This window comes from Daldinia loculata (genome assembly GCF_022478755.1).
Source record: "Daldinia loculata strain CBS 113971 unplaced genomic scaffold F4817scaffold_48, whole genome shotgun sequence".
NCBI classification, from domain to species: Eukaryota; Fungi; Ascomycota; class Sordariomycetes; order Xylariales; family Hypoxylaceae; genus Daldinia; species Daldinia loculata.
In genome coordinates this window covers 151,227-172,623 of record NW_026054902.1, presented here as the reverse complement: position 1 = coordinate 172,623, position 21,397 = coordinate 151,227, and the positions used below count along the sequence as shown (strand labels likewise).

Genomic DNA, 21,397 nt, shown 5'->3' with positions numbered 1-21,397 from the left:
TCTGGTAGAATCAAGTCCTTTACTATCAAGCCCCGTACCATGGCAGTATGGTCTACATTCGCTTTAGAGTTTCGCGCTATCACTCCTCCTCCACCTACATCTGGTGTTTTCCATATCTATGACACGCGATTTACGTTGTTGGTAATCCATGAGTAAATGACCCCTTTACCGCCGGGGTCCGGGTTTGACCTTTTCTGTCATATCATCCTAATAGTATACCTTGCCATATTTATCTTCCTCAACGCCAACCAAGTTCGAAATCTTGTCTTAGCTATGGCCGACATGATGGATCCACAGACACCACAGACACCACAGACACCACAGACACCACCTAGGAAACTATTCAAGCCTTCGAGTAAAACGAAGACGCCAACTCCTTCAAAAAAACAAAGACCAACTACTTCTGCTCACTCAAGTGTTCAATCCCGTGAAGTCCTGACTCCGACAGAGACAGTTAGTCGAAGCACGGGTGCGCTTGGTAGCGCGCTAGAGGCTACGAGTTCTGTAGATAATTTAAGAGGGGGAAAGGACGCGACGGATCAAGCGAATAACCATGTTCAGAGTATTGGCGGGAAGCCTGAAGAAACCCTCAGTTCTTCGAGTAACGATCTCCCCGAACCCTCGAATCCTACAGACACCCTAAATTCGCCGACAGACGTTGCTAGATATTTCGCCGAGCAGGGAAATTTTGAAATGAGTACCTTCGTATCCGCGCTCGCTGGCAGGACTTCACACGACCAGAGAGACGTGGCTAGCAACGGCGTTGGAACACCGAGAGCCGACACTGATACAAAGGGTCACGGCGACAACTTGGTGAATACGGTATCTGAGTCGATAAAACAATTACCTGATGGGCGTACGAAAGAAATACTCGAAAAAATAGCTAGCGACACAGCAAACAAGACACCTAATCTTGCGGGTTCAACTGAGGGAGAAAGTAAAGATTCTGACATAATTGACGAACATTCGCCGAAGGTATCTGATACTAAGAAGCTAAGTCAAGACAATAACATTATCGATAAAATACCGGATCGTCACCAACCTGCAGATGTCTCTAAAGAGGCCGAAGGAGTTACGGGCGGCCCGGAAGGGCTGATATCTGATGCTGCGCCAACTAATATCATCGGCGAACCAAACACGGGTATCCTTTCAGAGGAAGCTCATATTGAAGTATCTAGTGGAGAGCCCGAACCGGGTATTTCGGCTCATGGTACTACGGACGACATTAAACAAGATCTAGCTCCTAGCACTTCGGGAGTTTTAGATGATAATACGCGGGTTGCAGATAATATGGGCCAACCGGCGCATATTGAACGAAGAATTGAGATCTCACTTCCTCGCCCCGAAAAGATTGTTAGCAGCCCCCCTGAACCGGCAAAGCCGGAAGCAAATAATATATCAGTTGGCCTCGGCCACCCCGATGACCTGCCTGATGTCCAAGATTTACCAGGTACAGACGATTTGCAAGATCCACCAGAAGAAGTCTTAGACCCTTCTGTGCACTCTCCGGTTTCTAATGTTACCCCTATTCCGAAGATCCCAAAAATTACACCTATTGGCATGGCGCCGCCTCCTGATCTACTCCTCCTCGCACATGGCCTTGGCGGCGGTGTTGTCGACGATGTTGGCAGCATTGTAGACGCGTCAGGAAAGGTACTCGGTCACGCTACGGGAGACCTCCCTGCTATGATAGGTAGAGAGGTTGCAGACAACGGCGAAGTCTACGGAGAAAGCGGCGAGGTCATTGGATACGTTTCTGAGAATTTCACTAGCCCACCGCCGCCTGTTGATATCCCCGAAAACGTGTTCGGAGGATTGATGATAGATCATGATGGCAATATCCTCGACACAAATGGTAACATAATCGGTCGCTTCAATGAGAAGGCCGGGGAGAATGTCAATTTAGCGCCTTTTATGAAGCGGTTCAAGCCAGAAGAATCCCGGACCGAGGATAGAAAACCTGATGAGAAAAAGCCGAAAGTCAATGCTCATACAGGAGGGAGCCCTTCAGACATCTTCCTAGATGTAAAGTCTACGACTGACGGTGTTCAACTTACAATTCGCATCCCTACGACATTTGGAAGGTAGTCACAAGATTCATAGGCACATGTGCATCTCATGATTTTGAGTTGTATGTCTTTAATTACGGTCAATGGCGCATCAAAAAAGGTCCCATACCATGTGGTAAATGTTAATGAGCTTATAATCTTGGATTTTCTTTTTGCCGCAGAGGTACGGGTACTTCTGAGAGGTAGTGATATTTGCTTGATATCATAGGGAATTGAAAATCTCGATACGAGCAATGTATTTACGAAATTAGTATGTAGCTAGGGGCGAGTCGCCGTCTTCAGAAAGCATGTACCATGTATAATATGAGATGTGAGGAATCTAACTCTTAATGACATATCGGCCGAGAGAAGGCCTACGCCACTAGATTATGCCGCTGATGACGTCTATCTGATGGTGACCCATGTCTAATGTGGCTTGCTAATCTGTAATGAAAACAGGTTGAGGCGAATAGCACCGTGCTCATCCCGCATCACGCATCAGAACTTAAGTTGGTGATTGGCCACCCCTTTGGTACAGATTGGCGAATAGAAAAGCCGGATCCAGTTCAAGATGACCCCTATGAGTCGACTTTTAGCTTTAAGGTATCCAGTGCTGCTTAATACCTACTTAAAAGTATGATACAAGATCAATCAGGCGGCACTGGACTTAAACTAACCTAACCCAACTACTTAACCGTTAACGGCGATAGGGAAGTGTTAATGTGGCTTCCGTGGCTAAGACGAAGGCCAAGGCTTACATGGTATCACTATCCTGTAGCCACGATCATCTATGCCGCGTAGGTATGCGGTTGGGGTGGGTAGAGGGCGTGGTAGCTAGCAGTTCACTACCTACGATCGAGATTCGCAAATGATACCCCTTAGAGTGCCCCTAGACTTGTAGCACAAGCTAGGAAGAGCAAACCTGTTTTTTCTTGCTAGACTTTAGTAAACCGTAACGAATGGCGACTTTGTATTTTTCGATCCCCTACGAAGGAACTATGCTTGTTTGTGGCACACACCCGCACGAGATCGACAGAGAGATGGACCAGAGAGCAGCCTCATTCGTGGCTCAACCTCATCGCGAAGTTTGCTCCAGGAATTCATTGCCTAGGTGTTCCCTACTGATGACGTTCAGAGTTCTGCCTCGTGGGTTGAAAACTATTGTCATGACGTCGAACATAATGTACGAAGGGTCTTCAAGCGAGGGGAAGAGGAAGGGAACCCTGTCATATCTCCTCGAAGTTTCAAGCGATGTTGGCAGGTCCTCCAAACCTGTGACGTAAGTACATTAGCTTTGGGGGCTGAGTTCTCCTATTATATTACATCGTGGTTATACTTCATAAAAGATTAAATTCGCTTTTTTGTGCTCCAAGAATCTCGATATACGGAATCTGATGACTACCTCTTACAATCATACCCCAAAATCCCAATTACCACAGCAAGAGCAAGATAATTCCACAGTAGTACCTATAACATCACGGTATAACATCACCGACCAAAATCTAGTAGCAGTTATACATCCTGCCGCCATGTCTGGACTTGGTGAAACGCAGAATGTTCCGCTAGGCAAGGCTTCAGAGGCTATTCCTGGAGAAGGAGAGGACAGCCAAGCAGCAGCAGCGACGCAAGCCTCAGTACCTAGATCCATCCCGGATACATCAGAGGAGAACGAGGGCGAGATGGTTCCGGCAGCAGGCCGCATTAACGAGAAAGGAGAAGTGATAGACGATGAAGGGAACCCTATTGGTAAAGTAATCGAAGGCGACGCGCAAAAATTTGCCGGCTTCATTGTTACGCAAGAGGGCGATGTGCTGAACGAGGACGGCGGCATAGTCGGTAGAGCCGAGCCTTTGGGTGACGTCCCGTCCGAGTTTAACTATACTACCGAACATGCAAAGGATATCGCTACTCAAGAAGAACAACCAAGTCAAGCTGCCGGTGGCGGCGGTGCGCTCTCTGGCGTTACCGGGAGCCTGGGCCAAGCCGCAAAGAACGTCACCGGAGCTATCGGCGACACAGCAAAGGGGACTGCAGATACTGTTGGGAAGGCGACTGGAGCCAAAGGAGCCACAGATATTGCCGGCGATACGTCAAAGGATGCTACGGGCCTTGTCGGCGATACAGTTGAAGACACCTCGGGAGCTGTAGGTGATACCGTCAAAAATGTTGATGCGCCAACTACCGACGACATGGCTGAGGTTGATAAGAAAACAGCCCAAGGCACTACCCAAGGCGCTACCGAAGGTGTAGAACAGGCTGAAGGAAAGGGAACAGTTGACACCGAAGACATGGTCTCCAAACTCGGCTCGAATCTTGACTTAGGCTCCGAGGCTGGTGGCATACCCCAGCAAGGGCCTGTTCCTATTGATATCCCGCCACTTTCACCATCTGTGGCTAATAAAGTAATTGCTTTATTCGAAGGACCATTCACAGTCGCAGACGGCGGCAAGGTTACTGACCAACATGGCAAGATCATCGGCAAGTTAGCCGACGACTCAGATCTTCAAGACTTAGTTGGCAAGAATGTCACAGGTATAGACGATCAGGGAAACCTCCTAGCTGACAGTGGCACTGTTGTTGGGAAAGTCGATATTGCGCCCGAGGGCTCGATTGCCGAGCGTGTTAAGGAGGCAGTTCCTGAAGCTGCCCCTCGCCTTGACGCCTTGAAACAACAGGTTCAACAAGCTGCGCCAACACGAATTCCACCATTCGCTCCGTCTATCGCTGACAAGGTCATCGCCATGTTCGACGGACCCTTTAACGTCGGCGAGAATGGTCAAGTTACAGATCAGAAAGGCAAAATTCTCGGCAAGCTAGCGGAGGGTCAAGAAATCGAGAACTTGCTCGGTAAAGATATCAAAGGAGTCGACGGCAAGGGAAACCTGCTTGGCGATAATGAAACCATTCTTGGGAAAATTGACTTGGCTCCCGAGGGGTCGATAATAGAACGCATAAAGGAAGAAGTCCCTGAGGCAGCAGACCGGCTTGAGGCGCTCGAAGCTGCCCAGCTGCAGGCCGAGGAACAGGTCAAGCTACCCGATATCGCCATCCTTGAAGGCATGACGATCAATAAAGCCGGCAACGTTGTAGATGATAATGGCAATCCAATCGGTAAAGTCAAAAGCGGAAACATCAGTGAGCTGATCGGAAAGACGCCTGACAAGACTGGGAAGGTTTGGGACAACCAAGGCAACGTTATCGGCGAGGTTGAAGTCCTCCCCGAAAAGGTGCATAATGAAGCCGCGCCATTCGAAGATTTCCCAGACGCGACTGTCGATAAATTTGGCAAGGTTATTTTTGATGGTCGCCAAGTGGGTGTCGTCGTCGGTGATGATTTCCAAAAATTAATTGGGAAGAAGGTGGATGCTGACGGCGACATCCTTGACAAGAATGGCAATGTCCTCGGCCAGGCCCAGCGCGTCGAAGCCGAGGAGCCTGTGGAACTTGAGGAGGAACCCGTCGACTACTCAATGCTCCGCGATAAGGTTGTTAACAAGCTAGGCAACGTCGTAGATGACAAAGGTAAGATTTGGGGGCGTGTCATTCAGGGTATTCTTAAGCAACTCGTCGGTAAGAAGGTCGGTGATAACGGAGAGATCTTCAATGATGCTGGGCAAGTTGTCGGTAAGGCCGAACCTATCCCCGACAGCGAACGCGAGGAAGTAAGGGAGCCTGCGCCCTTTGAGGACTATCCCGATGCTATCGTTGGTGATGAAGGCCGAATTATGTCCAACGGCGAGCAAGTTGGGATTCTGGTTGAGGGTGATCCCAAGATGCTTAAGGGAAAACCTGTAGATGCCGATGGTGATATCCTAGACAAGGCAGGAAACCAACTGGGCCACGCGGAACGATGGGAGCAAGAAGAGCCTGAGCCCGAACCAGAAGTTGATATGTCCGTCCTAGCTGGTAAACGCATCAATAAAGCCGGCAATGCTGTCGACAATCACGGCGATATTTACGGCCGTGTAATTGAGGGTGACCTCAGACTCTTGATTGGTAGGATGTGCGATAAGAATGGCTTCATCCGCGACGAGGGAGGCGATATCATCGGGAAGTGTGAACTAATCCCCGAAGCTGAACGTGAGGGTATGAAAGAGGGCCCTTTCACTGAGCTCCCTGGCTGTACTGTCAACAAGGAAGGCAAGATTGTGACACCCGGTGGCGACGTTGTTGGCCGACTCGTCTCCGGTGAACCTAAAGACCTCTTCGGGCGCACGGTTGATGATGACGGCGATATCTGCGACAAGAACGGAAACGTATTAGGCCACGCTGAGCGTTGGGAAGAAGAGCCAATCCCCAAAGACATCAACCCTATGTCAGGTCGGAGGGTTAACCGCGAGGGCAACATCGTCGATGAGAATGGTGACCTTATGGGCAAACTTACTTCTGGCTTGTTGAGCGAGTGCGCAGGTAAGAAGATCGACGACGACGGCGATGTTATCGACAGCAAAGGAAATGTGCTGGGTCACTGTTCGTTGCTCACCGAGCTACCCGAAGAAACGGAAGAGGAAAAACAAGCCCGCTTGCAGGTAGAGCAAGACCGAAAGATTGCTGGTACAATTGCCTCCTGCGTCGAGCAGTCGTTAGACAAGATAAAGCCTATTTGCAAAATGATCGTTGACGTATGTCTAGAACTATTTCTATTTATATCGACTTCCTATATCTATTTTTATTTTTAAGGATGCTAATTCTACATTTAGAGAATCGACGCCGAAGAGCGCAGACCCGAAGATGAACGTGACGAGGAAGACCTCGTCAATCAAGTCCGCCCCCTGATCGAAGAAGGCGGCAAGATCCTAACCGAAGCCAACGGAGTGATCCGGGGACTCGACCCTGACGGCCGCATCTCGGCTAATGCTAAACATAAGACGGCCGCGCGTGAGGCAAGCCCTGAAGAGTACCGACTCGCGGATCTGTTGAAGGAGCTCACGGGAACCGTGACCGAAACCATTGAAGGCGCCAAGCGCAAGCTTGAGAACCTTCCGCACGCCAAGAAATTAATTAACCCACTCTGGGGACTCCTGTCTGAGCCTCTCTTCCAGATTATTGCGGCCGTCGGCCTCCTTCTTAGCGGCGTCTTGGGACTCGTCGGCAAGCTACTTAATGGACTTGGACTAGGCGGTCTGGTTAATAATTTACTTGGAGGACTTGGTATTGCTGGAGTATTGGATGGCCTCGGGTTGGGCTCAGTGTTGGCTCCCATTACCGTCAAGAAAAAATAGTTTATTAATTCTCCAGCAATATGGGTCTGGATAGGTACCTAGGTAGGAGGTAGTTAGGCTATGTTCTTGGAAGTGGTGTTTCTTGTAATAATATTCGGGGCAAAGAGGTACATATAAAGCCCCCCTTTGATGAGTAACGAGTATACCGAAGGATGTAGTTAGGTAGTTAACAAAAATGATTCGAATATTTGAATAATAATTTCAGGAGATATTGAAACCATATTTCTCTTTCAGTGTAATATTATCTAGCTTTGTCATTGGGAATACCCTCATTGCCAGTGACATGAATAAGGTACCCGCGTACCGAATCTCAGACTCACATGACAGGAGAGACTATGAACTACCTACATCTCTAATTAGACCGAGACTAAGAATTTCATCGAGATTCTGAAGCGTTTGTGACGTTATGGATGACGTTTTACAAGAGGGTATGACAGCCTAGGAGGGAGTAGCTACGCAGTCGACATTTGCCGCGAGCTTGAACCTACGTCGCCCGGACTACAGCTAGTGGCCATCACGACTAAGATCCTCGTTCCTAAAACCCTCGCCTTTAAGATCCATATTAGTATATTGACTCTTCACTTGCAACTCCGACGCAGTATCATTATATCAACTAGTCTGTCCATTTTATTCACTCTTATTAAGGTCTACCGTCCCAGAAGAAAATGCCTCGGACGTTGCTTCTCTGCTTCATACACGGATTCAAGGTAGGATTAAACAAAGCTTATGACAGTACGCCTCTTAACATTTATATCAGGGCGACGATGACACATTTAGAACCTTCCCGGTCGATTTACAGGAGCGGGTATCCGGGAAGCTTCCTGATCACAATGTCAAGTCTATAGTGTATCCAAAGTATGAGACGAAGGGGGAATTAGGGCAATGCTGTGTGTCCTTTCTATCATGGTAAGGCCTGTTTGATTAATGTTCCTCGTATATTTGACGCTCATGAAATATTAGGCTAAAGGAGCAAGTAATGGACGTAAGAAAAGCGCACACCGAGACACCATGGCCGCCGCATGATAGAGATGTAGGGGTAATCTTAGTTGCGCATTCAATGGGGTAAGACAATTACACACACAACGTATGCGAAATATTGCTCATACTACATTTAGGGGGTTTGTTGCTTCAGATACACTTTTCCTAATGCTGAACGAGATGAAAGAAGGGTCACTACTATTCCCCCTAATCCAAGGGCTTCTAACCTTCGACACCCCATTCAATGGTCTTGCGCGTTCAATGTTCGTTTATGGCGCGTTTTCAAACTACCAGAAAGTAAGTACGGTTTTTAATGTCATGACGGCTCTTTCGGCAGCCCCATCGGCTCTTGGGAGATCAGCCTTTAAACAGACGACAGCGCGTTTTCCATCTGCAAAATCTTCGCGGTCGGTTTGGAAGGGATGGCAACTTGTTGCAGTACGCACAGGAACTGTTGGTGCGATAGCTGCTGGAGGTGTCACGGCTTATACACACCGCCAGCAGATTATGAACGGTATGCGTAGCATGCGAAACATCAGTAAGGAGTCCGTTAAAGAAGGATATCAACAGGGCATGGATACGTTGAGCCAGGGATTAGCATATATCAACCGCGGAAATGTTGGACGCTCCTTCGAATATCTTTCAGACCATTTTACATTTGTTGGTACGCTTATGAAGCAACATGAACTAAGCCAAAGATTAGAACGTATGGCAGCGCTAAAGGGTATCGGCATCCATGACTTCTACACATCCTTGGGGGAAAATGGCATGTGGCATGGCGGCTACTTTGTCCCCGAGCGCACATTCTGCGCCATACCAGCGAAGGATCATCCGGCTTATTCTCTCTTCTCGCGGCATATCATCAAAAAGACAGAAGACGAGGTACAAGCACATGTGAGTGTGTTTATTAGAGATAAGAACGAAGAGTATGAACAGATGACGGAAGAGGCCAGTAACCTCGTGATTCGTTGGTTCAATGATGACTCCGACATATTCGATGATCCTCAATTCGCATCACCTCTGCCTCCTGAGCCTGTGGAGGAACTTGTGGCCACAACAGAAGACGGCCAGGAGATTCCAAAGGTAGACCACATCGCCGAAGGCACAGATATAAGTCAGGAGGAGGCAGAAGACGAAGGGGATGATAACAACCTTCCAGATGCGTCACCATTAGATATCACTGCGGCAGCGTCTATCGTCCCACTGCCAGACGACGAGGCTCCATCGGAAAGCGAAGACCAAGATGCGCAGAAAAGGACATACATGCGGTACCTTATGCAAATATCGCAACAAGCAGGTACCGGAGTCAAGTCTTACGTGCCGACGAAGATGCCGGAGATGCCTCAAATCCCGTCAGGGTCTAGTTTCAGATCATATCTCCCTACTCAAATGCCCCAAATGCCCCAAATGCCGAGTATCCCGAGGCCGTCCGTCGGAATGTTTGGCAAGAAGCAAAAGCAAGCGGCGTCGGATACGAACAAACCTATCGATAATTCAGAGCCCGGTGACACTATAGAGCCTCATATAGGGAGGCAGAGAGCCGATAGTGGCGTGCAGCTATCTTCAGAACCTACAAAGCCAACCGAGCTTCATCAAGACCCAAATACAAAAGTGGACTCAACTCCGACCTCGTCCAAATAAGTCATCAGATATCTTAAGGCTAAGATAATGGCAAGTAGTCGGAAATAGATACACGTTCCGGGTGGCAATGTTAGCTAATGTCAAGGAAGTAAAGTTTGGTAGGACGTCATGGACGCGTATACGTATACAAAAAAGGAGTATGAGAACTTAACGTATAAACTAGCTAGGATTAAGGATTTAGAGCAATATTGGGTCTACGTGAACTTTAGAGGGGAGAGATTGATGTCTGTTCTGACGATCCGTACATAGCTCGGAGCAGTTATAGCAAGTGAACGTAAACTAATCGGATGTTCCTCATATTTTAGTCGGACCACGTGTACTACTTATATGACTTCATATCCCACAGTTGAAGCAATAAAGATACGTCATAAAAACATCAAGTTCAAACCTACTTTGCGTGAGCACCGAGGAATTTATGTAACGGGCAACGCAAGACTTGAACTTAACCCTCATAATTCAGGAACAATTTATATCCTTATACCTTGCCAACCGACCTTCCTTTAGGAACTCCTGCTTGAACTATTCATACGCAAAGACATATTAAACAAGATAGTCGCAAACACATACCTAATATTCTCAATCATGGCCGATAACACAGGTAACCAAGACCAAAGCGGAGGCGGAAGCGGCGGGCTCCTCGGTAGCGTGACTGGGGGCGTCGAAAACATCATCACGGGCGGTGATAAGGCCAAGGGCCAGGGAGGACTTGTCGGAGGCCTTGGTGGAGCGGTCGGAAAGACGACAGAAGGCGCCGGAAATGCCCTCAATCAGACGACCGAGGGGCTCGGTAACACGGCCGGCTCAGCAACCGAGGGAGTCGGAAACGTTAGCAAAGGTGTCACGGGGACCTTGGACAGTACCATTAAAGGAGTAACTGGCTCGGGACAGGAAAAGAAGTAGGAGATATGTTTCTTGTCAAGGATAATGAGGACAGCGGGAAGTCTTCAAGATTGGAATAATATAGGTCGGGTGCAATTGTCTAGGGTGTGGGTTGAGTAGGAGAGCCGGAGGGGATGACGAGAATTTGGAACATGAAATTTGGAACATGAAATTCGTCGCCATAGTTGAATACATATCCCCCATATGAAATCCCTTTCTCATATACTACTATTTTTCATTTACCCTTTTGTTTTCAACAGACTCATTTGACTGATTGAGGTGATCCAACTATGTAGCGAGGATTGTGGCGCTGGTGAAACTACCTATAACCTCAACTCGGGATAATATTGAGGTAACTATTTAAAACTTGCATCATGCTCCTCGCGACTAATTACCTACCTGAGGTATCTTATGCTCGTAAAGTTACTGGAAATATTACCGTTTGCTTTTAATTCACTTTACGGTCGTCTCTTATTTGGAATTCATGGGCTACGCCTCGAACGCTGCAACAAGGCGCGGGGCTTCCACGATAAACAATTGGGTCTAATCACCTGAAAATTACAACAGAATCTTAGGTACCTAAATTACTGCGACACAAAATATTAATCGCCTATACTCTCCTCCCTTTAATAGTAAAGCGAACTCCAACCGCAATTCCAATTTCCAATTTCTCGCTCTATTCTCTTTTATATTTATTGAGACTCGGGACGGTGACATAACCAACCAGTCAAGCTTGACCTCCAGGATTACCGACCTAGATCGAGGGGAAATTTCCAAAGGATGAGTGCTTGGCTATGCCGGATGCATCGGCTGCTGCATGAGTAAAGTTCATATCCTTAACTTGCACAGTACTTAGGTAGGCAGCTAGGGAGGCTAGTAATGCCGTGGTGGAAAAGAATATGGAAACGATTGGGGTTTTGGAGTTAATTAACGACTCATGTCGTGCATTACGAGAGGCATTAGGGGTAACATCGCGGGTGAGACTTAGCAACTTTGGCGATCAATCACGACATGTAAACAACCACGCTTAATATCCCCCTAGCAGACAATTTTACATATCGTATAGTTATACTAACGTTTTCCATTAGGATAGGTTAATATTAACATGAATATAAGATTCGGAGTACTCAACTGGCACAAGTTATCAGGCTTGTTTAAAGAAGAATACGTAAGCGTCGAGAGAAGGATCCCTGGTCTACATAGGCTACCTACCTCGTATGATACATACATGAAATACCTTATGTATGCAGGACAGTGGAGTTCATCCACCCGCCCCGGATTTTCCCCAGGTTTTGAACCTCTACATTAATAAATCTTTAACACTATACCCCTTTGCGTAAGTATGATGTTACCTCTCACCGGCGGAGCTCAGCGAACCATAGCTCAAGGTCACGCGATGAGCACACCACCAGTGTCTCGACAACACCTTACTGTAGTTCAACCCCGCCCAATCATTACGAAATTTAGCAGCAGGAACTTGATCAGCTGGTTGCCGATCCATCATGGTTCCTCGCACATTACGGGACAGGAGAGCAGGCCAGAACCCCTCTCCCTCCTCTCCAAGCCCCTTTTTACCCTCCCTTCAAATTGCTCTTCGTTCCCCTCCTCCTTCTCCTCTTTCTGCTCTTTCTCTCTCGTCTCACAGACATTGGCTCTCTAGACATTGCTATTCTTAAAGTTATTGCTATCGTCAACACCACTAGCTAATAAGGTAGCCCCCCCATGCTCTATTGTCTCTCACGAATAATACTATTGTTATGCATCTAACACTAATAACCATTGGTTTATATAGCTAGGATATTGCAAGCCCTAATCCTATACCTATACACCTACCAGCTTATAAATTCACTATGGCGGAACCTCTCACCAGAGTAGACTCGGCCGTCCAGGGTCTCTCCGAGTCACCTCCGAAGGAGAAGATTTCCCATCGTAGAACCAGCTCAAGTGCGGCTGGAATACAGAGCATGAAAGAGTTGAGTGTGTAACCCTATCTACATCTATTGCCAATTGTTTGGATAGTAGTTGACACAGAATATCACAACAGATGAAAACCAAATAGAGATCGATGTGGCAGTGGAATCCCAAGCTACGGGATGGTAAGCCTTTGGACTCATTTCAATTAAACTTCCTAGTTGTCCTTTCTGACAGCATAATACCTCTACGCCGCATTAGCTAATCTTGGGATTCTATACAGGAAGATCAATACATCTCCTTCGACTGTTGAGGATAAGGAGCTTCTGAAAAAGCCATTAATAACGCCGCTTGTAAGGGCTATCGACCTTCGCTTCGATACCGGTGTTGTTGTAACGGCGCGGAACAACAAGCATGGGGTTACTATTAAAGATGCTTTGGACGCAATATATAAGCAAAATAAGAAACGGGTCAGTACTCCTGAATTTTATTTTCTATTTTAATGAATGGTGACGCCTTGGATTCCATTTATTTCATATCGTTCACGTACCTCAAATATTATGGACCCACTAACATGCAATTCACTAGGCCGACGATGAACTCGTCGAACCATACTTAAAAGGATTTGAATGGGCACCTAATCATCCTCAACTAAAAGACAACCCCGCGAAGCGTAAAGAAGAATGGGAGCGGTTGCATATCCACCTTTCTTCCACACCAGGAGTATCAAGTTCTGGTGGCAGCAAGAAAAAGAAGAACAAGCACGCTGAATGATAGCTCGCCCACGCATCTCTGCTTGGTATCCGATTCATCAACAGGATCATAATGGATTATTTTGATAGATAGCTTGGATCATCTTGGATATTATTGTCTATTGTACAACCTTGTCAAATGTAGATCACAAATCTGCCATACTTCCATTCAGAATGGTAGCTCGAGTTTTAAGTTGAAGCTACTACTCGTCAAACTGTCTTAACACATATTACCCTTTAATAAGTACTATATTGACAGCGATAATTCGCTTTTATATAGATAGTGGTTAAGTCGTTCCTTGGTTTAAGGTATAATACCAAGATAAATGTGCTCTAATATTCGGCACGGAGTTGTGTAACTTCGTCTAGACGCTTTATTAGAGCATACACATAGTTCACCTTAAATTTCTCTTGTCTCGGTACCTTGTTAAATATGGGTTTGATATCTAACCTGTTAAGTCGTTGATACTATAGGAAGCTTTAACACCTATTCCGCGTATAATTTACTTTTTATTTCAGTATCGGAGTTAGATAGCACATATTGCCATCGTAAGTTTCTTCGGATCTAGCGTATCTGACGTATGAAAAATGTTTAAATAATTTTAATAGTTTCGAGCGGCAACTCGCTATATATGACTTTTTCGATATCACAATCTTTGAAATCTTCGAAGTCGACTGTCTCTTTCAGACTTGCGCACCCGACACGACGGTATGAAGTCCGGGACTCGTCGGCGGGGACCAAGGCCAGACCATGTGCTGTTACGAAGGAGTATGCTTTGCTGATATCAAACCCTAGCATCAGGATAACTACTGTTTCGTGGAAGTCATCCACGGTGTCGAATTGCAAGTAACCCCCTTTCGAATCCCCAAACTCTAGGAGACTCTCGGTATTTGGGTGGTGAAAGGAACCGATTATATAGATATCGTAATCAACAGGACTTTCTTTATGCAACCTCATGTTCCGTGCGGTACATATATGGCCACGTAAGGTGATGGTGCCGCTGATTACTTTCCCAGCCAAGTCATCCGCGTGAGGGGTTATTTTCGCCCCGAGGACATCGGCGTGCCACCGGATATGGCTTGATGGAGAGCAGGAAACTTCCCCATCAAGGGATGCCCATGACCATGAAGGCGCTCTGTATGGCGATACACGGCATGCCCTTACCTTAGGTCTCCAGAGTAGGGCCTTGGGCATCATATGCTTCCATAGGCCAGCCAGATAAACATCGCTCTCAGAACCAAACTTTTTCCTCATTACGCTACCCATTCGCTTTGCCAACCCTGAGATAGCCACCAGCTTGTCGCTGGGGAATGTTAAGTTGCATTGAGAATAGATCTGTACTGTATGTGGCCAATCTGTTTTCGGAATAGATCCATTACTTTTAGGGTGTAAAAGAGACTTCCATCTATGATCATCGGGCCCTAGGCTATGTATAGATGAACGTGACGAATCCCATTCACCTAACGTGGTGTTCGGGACAGTCTCAGAGCAGTATGCTTCGAGACACTCCCAAAAGACTTGTTTGCTTCCAAAATAGAGGTTCCGAGTGGAAAGAATTCTTTCTTGCAAGACCCATGCACGTGAGAGGAGCGGCTGCCCCTCAAAGTCTCTTTTCCATGCTTCTTCCTCGGCCTCAAAACGATAAAATGCTGCAACACTGTCTCCGGGGGGACTAAGATTAATAATTGTAGGGGAGACCAGTGCTGGGTCACGATCAAAAAAACATCCAGTCTGGTCGTCTGTAGCACCCAGCGCTGCGATATTTAATAGGCCATGGGTGTAGACGGGCCCCATGATAGATGCTTCTGACTGCCAATCCTCCACGGAATCCTGAACTATGCATAACCTATCAATCCACAAGTACCGGACTTTCAAACGCTCAATTATCTCGAATGCATCGCGAAAAGTTTTGGGTAGAATGGCTACTAGTAGACCATTGCGAAGATCTTCCAGGGTTGACTTCGTGAGTTGTAACTTCTCAGTAGTAGTCTTAGGTCCCCAGCAATGACTTAGAGTAATGTATCTCTCGCGAGGATCGAATTCGCTCTGCAGGACGAGGCGAAATTTCTTTTCCGTCCCTACGTACTGTAGCTCAAGTAGACGGGTTGGCGCAAAGAGTTCCGAGGCTTGACGAATGCATGACTTGTGGGTTTCAAGACATCTATCTACCCAACTCTGTATAACAACCCACGTTGGAGTGTCTGAGGTAGAATGTGAGATCGCGGAGTTGACATGGTCGTTTTCTTTATCGATCGTCATATGTATATTTAGTATAGGCATTGGACTTTGGTGTAGGAATTCGTACCATCGTGTGCAATCATTGTGTGTGGGATTTCTTGAACTGTCTCGCCTGTGTAAATAGCCATCACTGGGTTAGGCATATTGCTTCGCGGCAAGATAACTTGGAATACCGAGTAGTAACCTCGTTCCGCAAAGGTCGCATTGATATCGTCATGATCGTTGGACTCGTCGAAGATATTGCAGACGACACAGCCTAGCTCCTTAGACTTTACTAACGAGTCATAGTTTACATGGTGGCCGAAAACATATCGTTCTTCCTCTTGTAGTTTTAGCTTGCCTTGGGAGAAGTTAGCAAAAGCACTTTGTAAAGTCACTCCCAACTCGATTGACCAGTTAACCTCAACTCCTAGATACTTGCACTCACTTAATACCTCGTCGTAATTTCCATCTTCAACCTCTCGGAATAGAAATTCTAGTATGTCGGGAAAGTATTTGAGTAACCCGAGCCTCCTGCTGTTCTCGGGATCCCATATACCTTCGAGACCTTCACGGCAGACGTCGCACAGCATCTCTTAAATTCCCTATCAAAACACCCGTTAAACTGTAAAGACAATCTCGCCTTCGCACAGCGACGAGTGAGCGGGCAACCACCCACTGATGAGTGTCATTATCATGGTGGCCCTCGTTCAGGCTATGTACTTGGATTTGTATTACACCAACACCGCCTCTGTGGTGCTAAGGACGTAAGTCTTGTTGGCGCAGGGCAATTAATAGATTTGGGGCTTCGGTCAGCCGCAATAAGCCGAGACATTTACAGGGGTATCATACCCACAAGTGTGGTCCAAGGCGCTTACAAAAAAGGGCCTATCTTCTCGAAGACCAGTCAGGTTGCCGTTCCACATCGTCGGGTTCTTGGATAATACAGGGAGCAGGAACTTCTTCTTTTCTTTTGTCAGGGGTGATGTGGTTGCATAGACACGATGTTTGCAAGCATTATGCACTCCACCACTCTTGAAATGCCTGTCCGCCTTGTGGCATTTGTTCATGGGAGTAACCCTCAGCTTGTTGATACGAAGCCAACAACAATATATTGTCCAATATAATGATCCGATGTAAATGTTGTTGGCACTACTATCAGCTCTTTCTAGCATACCAACTATCGGGCTACGTCTTTGATGATGTGTGCATTGCTGCTTTCCTGGTACAATTTGTAATCGGGTGGCTTTCCCCACCACTCCGACATGCTTTTCTTATCTTTGAAGGGTCGTGTTAGTTAGGTAGGCTGGTAGGTAGGTATTCATCGTGTGTGGGTGAAATTAGACGGACATCCTCACGTATTTTTTAAAGTCCGTTTCCCGTAGCTTGATAGAACTTGAAGTCAATACAAAGACACTGGCCAATATTTGCCGATCACATAAAACGAGATATTCTGTGTGCGGTCTAGGATATAATGCTCCGAGGACCAGTTTGGTCGGGAGCTCACCTTGTAAGATCGAGAACCTGTACCTAATTCAAGTTTTAATACGCCTACATAGTATCAAGATATGACACACCAAGAGGTAGACCTATGTACTATGCTAGCATTAGTAGCACTACTGTCATATGTGGGGTACCCACATGTATATAAAGCTAGATCCTCCCTCCTGTAACTTAGCCATTACAACATTAACATTAAATATATATAATATTATAATAATTGGTAACACTTTAAGCAATACGATCAGAAGCTTTTGTTCTTGGCATCATACAAGAATTACCTCCAGGCTATTCTTGGAAACCATATAAGAATTGTTTTTCGGAAACCATACGAAAAATTACCACCAAGCTTTGTCCTTTATAAGGCATTATTCTCGAAAGAGAATTACCACCAGGCATTATTCTCGAAAAAAGAGAATTACCACCAGGCCATTATGGCTACCATTGGCTTTGTCCTTTATAAGGCATTATTCTCGAAAAACGAGAATCACCACCAGGCCATCATGGCCACCATTTCGAATGAACTATAATCTTCCATCGACCTCTTTTCCGTATCGGACCAAATACCACACCACACGTTCCAACGCTCACAATCAAGACCATCCATATCCAACAATTCTACGTACTCATTCCGCCCGTCTACTATAACCCCCATCTGCCCTGGGAAGAAAACCCTATTCCCCAGACCAACAGTCTACCTTATAAATTTGGAGGAGAACAGGACATATTTTAGAGTTTTGCAGAAGTAAGCTATTACGATGAAGGCATCGTTATTTCTTTTTGGTGGTGGCATTGTCATATGTGGGGTACCCACATGTATATAAAGCTAGATCCTCCCTCCTGTAACTTAGCCATTACAACATCAACATCAAATACATACAATATTGTGATAACTACCTAGCTCTTGGAACAGCCTTCCTCGCGACGCTAGCTGGGACGTGCGCCATAGTAACATATAGGTAACATTTACGGCCGCTAAAAGGGTTGGTTCGATGTATCCGGTCGTAGCCACTGACACGCGTAAATTGAATATCGACTTGGGGGATAACTATATCTAATATGTTACAGTTGAAAATAATAAACTCCTACTCAGGTTACGGGTTCCATTAACTAATTAACTAATTAGACCGAGGGATTTTCTATGTAAAAGACCAACAATAGCGCGTAGCTTAGAGTAGGTATGAGGTAACCCCCCGTAACAGAAGCATTGTCCCTGGTTAGCAGATCCATAACAGGAACTAATAAAGTCCCCGATCCTTTCAATAGCAGTGGGGCAGATAGTTTTGTTGCGATCGATCGTCCTTTTGCTTTCGCCCTCACCCTCCCTGTTTCAATACTACACTAGAACACGATGCTAGCAATAGCGAGCGGCAGCAGCGGCATCAGTAACAGCAGAGCGAAGGGCGACACGGAGGGATGGCATCATGGAATTCTTCGAGAATCAAGTCGGCGAGGTGCGATACTTGACTACTCTGGGCGAGACCCCTGCTTCGGTGCCCCCGGTGTCCCCCGGCTCTCAACAACACAACAGTAGCAGCAGCGTTACAACCACCACCGGTGCTAAGAGGAAGAATAGCATAGATGAATCGCCTAGTTCGAAAGGTCAGGCACAGCAGAGGAGCAAGAGAAATAGATATATCTCTATCGCTTGGTGAGTCTTGTCAGTCCTTTCGTCTTCAAGCGCGCGGGCTACATAACGACGCGCGACATAAATTCGGGGATTCTTGCGTTGACCAAGTCTATGCTTATCCAGTAACGAGTGCAAGCGACGCAAGATCAAGTGCAACGGCGAGACACCGTGCCAAAGATGCGGAAATCTCAACCTCCAATGCCTATACGCACCCAATTGCTGCTCAAGTCCGTTTAAGGACTCAGATGAGTTCAAGCAGATGACCAATAAGGTCAACCAACTGCAAGAGCAGGTCGACGCGCTATTCGCGAACATGAACGCCCTTAGATCAGAGGCATTCCGCCTAGCCCCTATTCAAGATCGCGCGCCGACTTTACCATCCGCTTCGAGTACACCCTCGGCTTCTTCCGTCCCTTCCATCACGCCTATTCATAAACCATCCGACTTGCCTCAAACCCGACAGCCCGGCTTCCGCGGACCGACGAGCACGCGATTCAACCTAGATGTTGCTAAGAATACATTGCACAAGATGGGTTATAGCAATTCACCTGATGTTGGCGAGTTCGATGGCCTCGGTCAAGATAGCCCCGCGCCGTCTCCAAACTTGACAGCCCAAATTGCTAGTACTCCTGGAGGCCCATCTCGGGATCCGCTGTGGGAGTTTGATAAGGATGAATTGGTGCGATTATGCCGTGTGCATGATGAGGAAGTTGGCATCATGTATCCTGTGGTTAAAATCGAGTCAGTCATCCGTCATGCGCGGACTCTATCTTCGTGGATGGAGGCGGCTAGGAAGAATTTCATGGTCTCTTGGTCTGGAGAGGAGGGCGGTATCAAAGATCGCAATACCTTACTGCTCAAGCTCGTCGTCTGCTGTGCCATGCAGGTTGAGGAGCATGGAAATAGCGAGAAAGCCCATAGGCTCTTTCTCAGCGCTCGACCGACGACGGACAGAATGTTAATGTCCGATCCAAGTGACGTGAAGAATATGCCAATTCTAGCTCTTGTGGTATGTCTTGCCCACCTTCGTATTTAAACTACCATCCCTGCCGTGTCTCTATTCGAATACAGATAAGGGATCTCACGAACTCGCAGCCTTGCCAGATACTAAACTAATATTTCGCATAAATAGGCGGGCTATTATTTTCTCGCCAATGACGAAATCCTCGCATGGCGTACTATGGGACAGGTAGCTCGTCTGTGTTTCGAACTTGGACTCCATCGTCGTGATGCGATCGAACGAATCAGCGATGAAGAGGAGCGCAATAATGCGATCAACACGTTTTGGGCAGCTTATGTATTGGACCATCGATGGGCTTTTGGTACTGGCTTACCATTTACCGTCCCAGACGATGAAATTGATCCTCGGTTACCATACCCTGTAAGTAATTGATGCATCATCCCAAGCATAGTGAAGCAGATACCTTCTCGCTTTGTTCGACATTGAGAAATTGATCAGTTCTAACTCTGCTCTAAAAAGGATTCGCATCCTTATTTAGTCGCCATGATTAACTACTCAAAGCTCAGCGCAAGCGTATGGCGGCTCGTACGAAGTTTTGAGCCTAGCACAGAATCAGACGTACAACCAGGTGCCATCGAGGAACTTGATCGTCGAATAAAGGAATGGTACACCGAAGTGCCCCGAGAAACACAGCTTGAATTGACAGACTGGGAGGCACTGCCTAGATATCTAAATCCTCCGGTAAACTCACAGAAGGAATATGATGTCCAGCGGTTACAGATATGGACCTACCTCCGCTTTAACCAGATTCGTACATGGCTATATACCCCTATTTTGCACACTCACGGTAGCATCATGGAGAATATAGAATTCGCCGAGCGTGCCGTCAAGCTAGCCAAAAATACAATCTGCTACTTGACGCACTTGAACAATACCACGAATATCTATAGGAAGATTCAGGTATTCTACCATCAATTTCTGTTAGCAGCGATTGCGGTACTCTTCCTAGCATCGTGTCACGCCCCAGTTAACTTCAGCGCCTCGTGTCGCAACGAGTTTTATATGGCTCTCGAACTAGTAAAGGACTTATCATCTAAATCATGGGTGTCGCAACGGCTTTGGAGCACTATCAAGTCACTTCGAGAGGTCGCTCCTCGTCTCGGGTTGGCGCAGGACCCTCACTCTACGGCGGCTCTGACGATGGCCGGACTGGCTACCGGTCAGATGGGGGCCCCTCCGACTCTAGCTTCCGGCTATGGTTCTCAACCCTCGCCCGTATTGGGGGTATCCCCGTCGTTCGGCGGCGTACAAAATGGGCACCAAATCTCGAGCGAGATGTCACGGATATTCGAAGGATATATGGGGAAGAGCACTCACCCGAACGGCCCGCCTCCTGTTAACAGGGGCATTACAATGTCTTATGAGATGGGCAGTAGTGTATATGAACACTTTAAGGACATGTTTTAGAAGCTTGGAGAAACTAGTAAGAAATGGTTTATATTTACATAGCGAATGGGGTCGATGGAGAAGGGGGTCGTGGGTGTATGTTTACAACTTTAACCTGAACGGCTAAGCACCTATAGGTATATAGAGATATCAATAACTATCCTCGGACGCTAAAGTTCGTGATATTAATAGAGTATCATGCCTAACATAA

General features: G+C 46.8%; 7 protein-coding genes across 7 annotated transcripts; 6 read left to right on the top strand and 1 right to left on the bottom strand.

The window, feature by feature from the left end:
- The first annotated feature begins 307 nt into the window (after window positions 1-307).
- F4817DRAFT_346309 (uncharacterized protein) lies at window positions 308-2,411 on the top strand. The gene has a single exon (XM_049304379.1). The coding sequence runs from the start codon at window positions 694-696 to the stop codon at window positions 2,086-2,088; it is 1,395 nt and encodes a 464-aa protein (XP_049156366.1). The 5' UTR covers window positions 308-693; the 3' UTR covers window positions 2,089-2,411.
- A 1,166-nt stretch (window positions 2,412-3,577) lies between these two features.
- On the top strand, window positions 3,578-7,270 carry F4817DRAFT_318633 (uncharacterized protein; the record flags this gene model as incomplete). Its single annotated transcript, XM_049300939.1, has 2 exons — window positions 3,578-6,670; window positions 6,749-7,270. 2 exons carry the CDS (start codon window positions 3,578-3,580, stop codon window positions 7,268-7,270), a joined length of 3,615 nt encoding a protein of 1,204 aa, XP_049156365.1.
- A 665-nt stretch (window positions 7,271-7,935) lies between these two features.
- Window positions 7,936-9,889, top strand: F4817DRAFT_367387 (uncharacterized protein; the record flags this gene model as incomplete). The annotated part of the gene is made up of 4 exons (XM_049307114.1): window positions 7,936-7,977; window positions 8,028-8,176; window positions 8,231-8,332; window positions 8,386-9,889. 4 exons carry the CDS (start codon window positions 7,936-7,938, stop codon window positions 9,887-9,889), a joined length of 1,797 nt encoding a protein of 598 aa, XP_049156364.1.
- A 162-nt stretch (window positions 9,890-10,051) lies between these two features.
- Window positions 10,052-11,183, top strand: F4817DRAFT_346304 (uncharacterized protein). The gene has a single exon (XM_049304378.1). The coding sequence runs from the start codon at window positions 10,472-10,474 to the stop codon at window positions 10,787-10,789; it is 318 nt and encodes a 105-aa protein (XP_049156363.1). The 5' UTR covers window positions 10,052-10,471; the 3' UTR covers window positions 10,790-11,183.
- Window positions 11,184-12,403: 1,220 nt separating this feature from the next.
- Window positions 12,404-13,738, top strand: F4817DRAFT_207673 (uncharacterized protein). Its single transcript, XM_049298653.1, has 5 exons — window positions 12,404-12,479; window positions 12,565-12,745; window positions 12,813-12,864; window positions 12,963-13,149; window positions 13,268-13,738. The coding sequence occupies exons 2-5, from the start codon at window positions 12,619-12,621 to the stop codon at window positions 13,451-13,453; spliced, it is 552 nt and encodes a 183-aa protein (XP_049156362.1). The 5' UTR covers window positions 12,404-12,479; window positions 12,565-12,618; the 3' UTR covers window positions 13,454-13,738.
- A 285-nt stretch (window positions 13,739-14,023) lies between these two features.
- Window positions 14,024-16,242, bottom strand: F4817DRAFT_360650 (HET-domain-containing protein; the record flags this gene model as incomplete). The annotated part of the gene is made up of 4 exons (XM_049306303.1): window positions 14,024-15,593; window positions 15,624-15,675; window positions 15,738-16,010; window positions 16,098-16,242. The coding sequence occupies 4 exons, from the start codon at window positions 16,240-16,242 to the stop codon at window positions 14,024-14,026; spliced, it is 2,040 nt and encodes a 679-aa protein (XP_049156361.1).
- Window positions 16,243-18,190: 1,948 nt separating this feature from the next.
- Window positions 18,191-21,345, top strand: F4817DRAFT_346292 (uncharacterized protein). The gene is made up of 5 exons (XM_049304377.1): window positions 18,191-18,327; window positions 18,416-18,800; window positions 18,903-19,788; window positions 19,912-20,160; window positions 20,260-21,345. The coding sequence occupies exons 2-5, from the start codon at window positions 18,574-18,576 to the stop codon at window positions 21,205-21,207; spliced, it is 2,310 nt and encodes a 769-aa protein (XP_049156360.1). The 5' UTR covers window positions 18,191-18,327; window positions 18,416-18,573; the 3' UTR covers window positions 21,208-21,345.
- Window positions 21,346-21,397: the final 52 nt, after the last annotated feature.